This window comes from Chaetura pelagica, unplaced genomic scaffold (assembly GCF_000747805.2).
Source record: "Chaetura pelagica isolate M959 unplaced genomic scaffold, ChaPel_1.0 scaffold344, whole genome shotgun sequence".
NCBI classification, from domain to species: Eukaryota; Metazoa; Chordata; class Aves; order Apodiformes; family Apodidae; genus Chaetura; species Chaetura pelagica.
In genome coordinates, this window is record NW_009953098.1 from 5,424,954 (window position 1) to 5,433,685 (window position 8,732).

Here is an 8,732-nt window from a genome sequence, read left to right on the forward strand (position 1 = left end):
CCCCCCGGGACCCCTTCCCTCCCCGCGCCCCCGCTCCCTCAGCACCCCTGGGATCCCCGGGGAGCCTTTCCGGGGCCGCCCCAGGCAGCGCTGCGCGTTCCCGCAGGAGAAGCGCGTCGCCCGCTACCCCTTCCAGTGGACCCTGATGGAGCGAGACAGGCGGATCTCGGGTGTCAACAAGTACTACGTCTCCAAGGCAGGTGCTCGGGGCGGGGAACCGGGAGCCCTGGGCTGCTCCCAGGGGTCCCACAGCCCTGCAGGGGGCACGGGCGGCCCTGGGGGCTGCTTGAGCTCCCTCTGAGGGGATCTGCCTTGTTCTTTTAACTGGGACTTGGGTACTTAAGAAGCATAGTTTGAACACCTGTATTTCCAGCTCTGGCTTCTGGCAAGTCAGCAGCAAGAACAGTGCAGACACAGATGTTACTTTTTCTTTTTCAGGGTCTGGAGAACATTGACTAAGGTGGCAGCACTTTGAAGAAACCACATACCTATATAAAATGATTTAAGTCTTTAATAAAGATATCTACGTATTCAAGCTGTGTCTGTGTTGGTGTGATGGGCTGACCCCAGCTGGACACCAGGTGCCCACCACAGCTGCTCTTATCACCCCCCTACTCAGTGGAACAAGAGGGGAAGAATAAAACACGTATCTTGTGGGTCAGGATAAGGACAGGGAGGGATCACTCAGCAACTGCTGTCATGGGCAACACAGCCTCGACTTGGGGAAATTAGCTGAGCTTCTTACCAATCTAATCAGAGCAGGGTAATGAGAAATAAAATCAAATCTTAAACCACCTCTGCCCAGCCCTCCCTTCTTCCTGGGCTCATCTTCACTCACCATTTCTCTACCCACAGTGGTGCTGGGTGACGGGTCTTGGCATCAATTCATCACACGTTGTCTCTGCTGCTCCCTCCTCCTCACACTCTTCCTCTGCTCCATTGTGGGGACCCTCCCATGGGAGACAGTTATCCACAGGCTGCTCCAGCGTGAAGTCCCCTGCAGGGTCACAAATCCTGCCAGCAAAACTGATCCAGCATGGGCTTCTCATTCTATGGGTCCAAAGTCCTCCCAGGGACCTTTGCTAGCACAGGCTTCCCGTGGGATCACAGCCTTCTCGGGGCACCCACGTGCTCTGGTGTGGGGTCCCCCCAGGCTGCAGGAGGGTATCTGCTGCACCACTAACCTGCCTGGGTTGTATCATCTGCTGAGCCTCAGTATTGTGGCAACTGTGGGCAGCAGAGACCAAATAACTCGGAGTGAGGCTGAAGCAAGGGAGAATTTTCTAAAGTCTAGGACTCCACCTGGTCTGTTCCACCACCAGCCAAATAGTCCACTGGGCTGGAGGAATAGGTACCATGGAATGAGAACAGTCGATAATGGACTGAGCTTGTTTGGCAGAGCACGGGGCCTGGGGGACTGCCAGAAACCTGGCAAACAGGATCTGGCAGGATCCCACATCTTTTGTCCTCCTACTGCCTGCCGCCTCCCGGATAAGATGGCTGCTGGGGAGGAATTCCCCCAAGTCCTCGGTCCAGAGGGCCCCCCCGGGGACCCAGGAGCCCGGCGCTGCCGTTGCTGCCTTGCCGTGGCAACACCAACCAAACACGCCAGGGATTGGCCGGTGCCGGGGGAGCCACTCCCTGAGTCTCAAGTGAAAGGAGAGGCCAGTGACACTGCCAGGGCCCCAGCACAGCTGCCTGGCCACCCGTGTCTGGAACCAGACTCCTTTGGGCTGCTACTTGCCTGGCCAGGAGCGTTTGGAAGCCACAGCAACTGCTGTGGGCAGTTAGGGCGGGCTGAGGGGAGGGCAGTTAGGGAATGAGGGCTCAGAGAGGGAGACGGGCCTGTTGCTCTTCCTGCTGTCTCAGAACCCCCACCCAGATCAGCCTGAAGTTTTTCAGATGTGTCCCACAGCTCTGAAGACCAACCCTCTCTCTCAAGGTATTTGTGTGTTTCTCTTCCTAAAGGTGAAGACAACAGACAAGAGAGCAGAAAATGCTGCCAGTGATGAAAACCCTACATCCTGATAGAAAACAGGAGCAGCACAGAGGAGCATCTTCCACAGCAGAAGAAAGCCAAAGGTAGGGTGCCTGCTCTACTTGCGTGTGTCAGGGTCTTCCCAGAAGGATTTATCAGCATTTTATCTATTTCAGAAACCAAATGAAAAACATCAAATGGCTCACAGGCAACAACTTCACAGTGGAGGGAGGACAGCAGCAGATTGAAGAAGTCATTTCTGTGAGTGACAATTCCACCCACTCAGTAAGGTCACACCTTATGACTGTTGAGAAGTGGGAAAAATTAAAAGAAACCAGCACCTCAGATCCTTTTTAGCACCTCTCTCAAGTCACCTCTGCTAGAGAGAGGGAATCTTAGTGTTGTGTTTGTTCTGTAGACATGGGTGGTTCACGAGAGCTGGCTTCACTGGACAGAATTTCTCCAGGAAGAAGAACAGGAGGACAGGAAGAGGTACCACTACAGAGTTTGCTGGAGCATGCCAACACGCAGGAAACCCATCCCACGAGCAACAGCAAGTGTCTACTTCGTTATAGAGATCTCCAAAATTAAACCTGCTGTAAGTGTTCAGAAATAGCATGCACCAGTCCCTTAAGGGGGGAACAAGGAGGTCCCTGAGCTAGGGAAATGCCAGGGCAGCAGAGACCAGCCAGAGCAGGAAACTCAGGAGAGATGCTGATGAGGCCTGGGCATCACCAGAGCAACAGTGGGAAATTTAAAACATGGTGGAACTAGCAGTCAGTGCCTCCCCTGCTGACCTCTCCAGTAGTTTTATTGCTGAGCATGATGTCCTATGCTCTGGGATATCCCTTTGGTCAGTTTGGGTCAGCTGTCCTGGCTGTGTCACCCTCCAACTTCTCATGCACCTCCAGCCCACTCACTGGTGAGGTGGGGTGAGGAGCACAAGAGGCCTCAGCTCTGTGCAAGCTCTGCTCAATGATAATTAAACCATCCTTGTGTTATCAACACAGCCCTCAGCACAAATCCAAACCACAGCCCACACCAACTACTATGAAAAAAATTAACTCTGTCCCAGCCAAAACCAGCACAGCAGTTCATAGACACTGCTCAGAAATCCTATATCCTAGCACAAGCTTAAAATTCTAACACTTGAGACTTTGCTTTCACAAGAGAATACTCAGAGGCTTTAAACCAAAACTATTCTAAACAATATCAGATATGTTGTACAAACGCACAGGTTATTTTTGAGAAAGTAGATAGCAGCGTTCACCTAATTACAGTATCTGCTTTTTAAGGTCCTGTATGTCAACTCTGCCCTCCCTGCCTCTCCTCTCTTGCAGACCTCGCCTGTGGAGGTTTTCTTTAATCTGGAGTGCAGCAGGCTTATTCACAGGTAAATGTAATTACTCCTCCATCACTAACACAGCCTGGGAGCTTCTAGCAAGCTCTTCCATGCCAAAAAAAAACCTGAGAGGTTGATGCAAGTAAGTTTGCAATAATAGCAGAGAGGTGGAGGAAGCTGTCAAAAATCTTGCTACACAAATCCAAACAACCCTGCTTCCCATTAGCTTCACTCCACCACACGCATAGACAGCCACCCCATGAGCATCTGCCTACTCCATAATGGATTTGTCCTGGGTTTACACAGGTCTTTTTTTCAGCTGACAGGCTTGCCCTGTAAAGAAAGACCAGCTGGACAAATTTGGATTCAATATTATTCTTACCATTCACCCTCTTTTTATTCCATCCTCCAGGGCAGAAAAGTGTCGCTTTAATGAAAAGTGGCTTAAGGACATCATTGAAAATAAAATAATCCTCATGGAAAGACCTGCTTCCCAATGAACAGCTCTAATGCACCATCACCAATGCATTGTGGAGAATCAAATACACACGATGAAGAAAGAATGGCTCTTCCTGATTAGCATTTCTGCTTCGTGGATACGTTAAAATTGTGGATACATTGAAATTGTTCAATCTGTGCAAAATCAACTACAGCCTGACCTGGCAGCTGGCTCCACATGAAGGTCTCTTGCAGGTATGGGTGGGTACAGCAGGAGGGAACCAGGTTCTAGAGTGTAAATGGTAAGAGGCAGCTGGGCTGGACTTGCTGTTTGCAAATTCCAGGGTAAAACTTACAGGATTTTTATTTTCTTTATACAAATACACAAGACATCTCTGCTGCCGAAACTACACGTGCTCACTTGGCATCGGCTTGTGACACTACAACACAGAGATGTAGGGGAAAAAAAAAAGTCCCTCTAGGAAACACTTTGTTTTTAAAAGCATTTGAGAAAAAGAAGGCTAAGGAGGATATGTTTGGAAAGAGGCAGTTGAATTACAAACAATCCCCCAGAAGCACCACCCAGAGCAGGCCTCTGAGTACAGAGTTTAATGACAGCCAAGTAATACTGCTGAAACAAACCAAATTAAAATACCACAGAAGTTAAAATAAAGTTTTAATCTACAACACTTCCATAGAGGAAAAAAATAAAACCAAGTAAATGGAAAGATACATCCTTGTCACCACCTGTGTAACACCAGTGGTTCCAGTCACTGCACCCCACTGCTCTGACACCTATGTATAACATAGGGGAAAAGGAAGCAAGCAGCTCAGTTCTTCACCACGGGCTGTGGTGGACTGGAGATCAGACCCAACATCACTATACTTAGACCCCAACTGCGATCTGCTTGCTTTAACAGAACTGAAGCCCATCTGTATTAAATTACAAAATAATTTCTATTTACAAGTCTAGTTTGAACCACAAACCAAAGTCAACTGTTTTGAGAAAAAAAAAATAATTAAAGACTGATGAAAAAATACGTACGTGGACAGTCTGTCTTATACAGGAACTTAGAAGTGCCTTCATTTTTGCTGCTGTTACTAGTAGTTTGCTTTTGATGGTCAGTCTACTCTCATTAGGCAAAATAAATGGAAAATTTCACTTATCAGCTTCAGGTAACAAAGCCCTCCTATGGAATCCTCCTGCTTGTCTGATTCAAAGCAAGCACAGAACACTGGCAGCTCTCATCTTCTCTGCCTGTTCTGCCTTTTCTGCCTTGTAGCCTTTCACTTTACAGGGATACCTTGCAGACACTCAACAAATCATAAATCTGACAAGAGTAACTGTTTCCTTGACACCTGTAATCCACTCCTGAGGCTTGGCCCTGTTGGGTGAAAGGCACTGCAGCACTTGCAGCTTTTATCGAATGGCGCCTGGAACAGGTTAGCTCCTGCTTGGTAGAATTTAGGGAATGCAGCTCAAATGAGGAATTATTTTTCCTCCTTGCCCTTAGTCTTTCTGTAGACCATCTCTCGGAAGCTCGCAAGGATCTTATTCTCTCGTTTCCTCCTCTCCTCCTGGTTAAAGGATGCCAGAGCTCTCTTCTCATCCGCGCTGTAGATCTGGTTCTCCTTGCGCAGACGCACGGCTTCCATTCGGCGGTGCCTGCGGGGGGGAAGGGGGAGTGAGTGCATCAGCACGGGCTGGGGGTGCAGAGCCAACAGAGGAGGCAGCTCTGGCAAATGTCACTGAACCATCCCCATCACCTAAACCATACCTGCTGCCACTCATGACATAACCAGAGCTCTCAAATGATGCGATCTCTTCACTGGTCAAGCCGATCTCACCTCTCCGGGGAATCCGTTTTCCTGCCTTCACATACTCTGCCATTGCTGCCCCTTCACCGGGCAAGAGGGCATGTCCATAGCTTAAAAAAAACACAACAAAAGCAGTGATTTCAACCAGTCCCAAACACAGAGAGTGGGAGCTAAACACCCAACGTCCCTATTCACTACTTGCTACAGGACTTTCTTATTCTTTCCCACACATTGACCTGTTTTGTCCTTATGGCTGACACTAGCAACACTTTAAATCACCAGGTGATTCTATTCTGATTAAACAGTAATGAAGGTACTTCCACCTTGATTTATTTGATTTGATCAAAGCACTGTTAAGAGCTGGCTACTCACTTCAAGGGCCTGTCATCCTGAGATGCATGGGTTTTGGGAGCTTCTGGGCCAATCAAGCTATCAGCTTCTGTATTTTCTGCAACAATTGAATAATGAGGAAGATTAATATTGTTCCAATTGTTCTTTGTTATCAGAAGAGTTACACAGGTCAGCAACACTTAACAATCGACAAAAAGGACACCAAAAAGTTTCAATCCAAGTATAAAGTCAGGTGAACCTACTTGATCTCTCAATCCAGAGATCTTCCCCTTGAATGGTTTCATCATCAGAATCTTCACTACTTGAATCACTGGATTCCTTCCTGCTCTTCTTATTTTTCTTCTTCTTATACTTCTTCCTGTGATAAAAGTCAAAGACAGGCTGTTTAAAATTATTCGACAGCATTTATAGCCCTAACCAGTAGTGCTCAGGCTTCCTCACTACCTGCTGAAAAAGTGGTGCTGCCCTCTAGTAGAAAGCAACTCGAATTACAAACAAGCTGGAAACTTACTTTCTGCTCTTCTTTTTCTTCTTCTTGCTTTTCTTTTTATCTTCATCTGAAAAAAAAAAAATAAAGAAAGAAAGGGTATATATATTAAAAAGTATATATATTATTAGCTATAACTAAGTAGTTTGCTGCACGGTGAATAACTCACTGCCTCCACCAGCATGCCTTACAACACAGCTGCCCAGAGGGGACCAGTTTAGCTTTCAGATACTGAGGAAGCCTCAGCAGAAAGCTGCCAGCAGTATTGTTCTGTGTGAGAACAGACCAAACGTGTTTTTGGCACGAGACACCCAGTGGGAGCTAAGTGCAGCAATCGTGCTTCCTGAGGCCTGCCTGCCAGCACGATGGGCACTGCCAACCCAGCAAGATGGCGAGAGGAGACCAACAGATTGATGCTGCAGCCTTCTAGCTTTGATCGCTGCAGGTGTGCAGCAAGTGCCAGAAGTGCCCCTGCATGTCCAGAGGGGCAGAAGCAGAGCTCCACAGCACACACACCAGCCCAAACCCTCTTCTCTTACCACTGGAGTTCTGGTCCGACTCCGACTCGCTGTCGCTGTCCTCAGAGTGTTTCCTGCGCTTTCTTTTGGACGCCTTCCGCTTCTTCTTCTTCCTTTTCTTTTTCTTCTTCTTTTTCTCCTCTAAAAATGTTTTCAAAAGGTAGCATTAGAGAACAGAGATCTGCTAGCTCCATCTTTATTTTCTGACCTTCCCAAAACAACGCTCTCCCTTGAACTGGAGCCCACCACACTGTCTTCCACCTGTCAGTCAGTCACCCTCCCAGGCAACAGCAGCAGATTCCAGACATCAGTAGCTTCCCACTTTTGAAACAAGCTGTATAAACAAAACAAAATACCTTCTGAGCTCGAATCTGAAGAACTACTCTGAGATTTTGCCTCCTCGTCTTCTACCGGTGTATGCTCATCTGAACTGAATAAAAATAAAAATTGGCCATTTAAAATCCACTTTGTAGTGACAAGACCAAAGGCACACGTGTGACATAAAGGTGTGTGTGCAGATTTGCAATCAATTCTTGCAATAAACTATCACACGGCTAATTTGCAGCATGGGAAATGCTCTCAGAATGTCCTGGTTTGAGATACTATACACAAAGGGCACCTGACCTACAAAAAATCATATCCTGCATTATTGGTATGTTGGAATTATTTGGGAAAAAGTCATAATCTCATTATGTCAATTGAGCAATGAACTGACACAACACGAATTGTGGCAAAGGGACTAGCACCAGGATGAGATGATTGTCTAAATTAAACTGACATAGGTATCAAATATCATCAAGACCAGAAGGAAGCATGCGCCTTACTCAGGGTCAGGAACCTTTGGTGACAGTCCCCAGACTTCAGGTGCTCCCAGTTCTCCAATCCTCTCTCTCTCATTGAGCCTCCTGTAATGAGAAGACCTCCCTGAGTCCCGTGTGCTACTCCCAGCACATCAGCACTGCAGGCCTGATTCCCATCACCTTCTAACCACCTAAAGCAGCCACAGCCAGGAGAATCATGGAGTCATCATGGTTGGAAAGGAGCTCTGAGATCACCGAGCCCAACTATTAGGCATGCACACACACAAATACACAAAAACCAAAACAAAAAGCAAAAAAACCCCAAAACCAATCCAGACACTCCACTAAAAAACAGCAGCAACAACAACAACAACAAAAAAAACACAAAAATCCCCCCACAACTTCGGCCACTAGAGCAGACCCTGAAGTTCCACATCTGCACATTTCTTGAGTACCTCCAAGGATGGTGATTCAACCACCTCCCTGGGCAGGCTGTTCAACTCTTTCAATTAAGAAATTCTTCCTAAACCTCCCCTGCCACAGCTTCAGGCCACTTCCTCTGGTCGTGGCGTTAATTCCCTTGGGAGAACAGGGCAACACCCACCTCCCTACAACCTCCTTTCAGGTAGCTGTAGAGGGCAGTGAGGTCTCCCCTCAGCCTCCTCTTCTCCAAACTAAACAGCCCCAGCTCCCTCAGCCTCTCCTGGAACGCCCTGGTCTTTCAGCAGCGCTGGGGGTGCTGCCTGGCGGCTGTGCCCGAGCTGCAGGGCTCAGCGCCCGGCCTGTCCAGGTCCCTCCGCAGAGCCTTTCTACCCTCCAGCACATCAGCACTTCCACCCAGCCTGGTGTCACCCCCAGACCTCCTGAGGGTGCCCCTCGCCCGGATCACTGACAGGGGTGTTGAGCAAGGCCGGCGCCAAGCCCAGCACCGCGGGACACGCCCGGTGCCCGCCCGCCAACCGGGTTTCACCCCGTCTAACACAGCTCCCCGGGCCCGGCC

At 48.4% G+C, this 8,732-nt stretch overlaps 2 protein-coding genes across 2 annotated transcripts in view; one reads left to right on the forward strand and one right to left on the reverse strand.

Moving 5' to 3' along the window:
• Window positions 1-67: 67 nt before the first annotated feature.
• Window positions 68-459, forward strand: NDUFA1 (NADH dehydrogenase (ubiquinone) 1 alpha subcomplex, 1, 7.5kDa; the record flags this gene model as incomplete). Its single annotated transcript, XM_009997223.1, has 2 exons — window positions 68-196; window positions 439-459. Coding segments are annotated over 2 exons (150 nt in total), but the record flags the coding sequence as incomplete, so codon positions are not given.
• A 4,790-nt stretch (window positions 460-5,249) lies between these two features.
• The window catches only part of NKAP (NFKB activating protein), a 10,850-nt gene continuing 7,367 nt past the window's right edge, over window positions 5,250-8,732 (reverse strand). The window contains exons 2-9 of the mRNA XM_009997224.1: window positions 7,757-7,837; window positions 7,289-7,362; window positions 6,954-7,073; window positions 6,439-6,484; window positions 6,170-6,285; window positions 5,949-6,024; window positions 5,537-5,686; window positions 5,250-5,424 (exon numbers count right to left, since the gene is read on the reverse strand). Coding sequence (XP_009995526.1) covers window positions 5,250-5,424; window positions 5,537-5,686; window positions 5,949-6,024; window positions 6,170-6,285; window positions 6,439-6,484; window positions 6,954-7,073; window positions 7,289-7,362; window positions 7,757-7,837 — 838 coding nt within the window. The remainder of the gene's footprint in view (window positions 5,425-5,536; window positions 5,687-5,948; window positions 6,025-6,169; window positions 6,286-6,438; window positions 6,485-6,953; window positions 7,074-7,288; window positions 7,363-7,756; window positions 7,838-8,732) is intronic.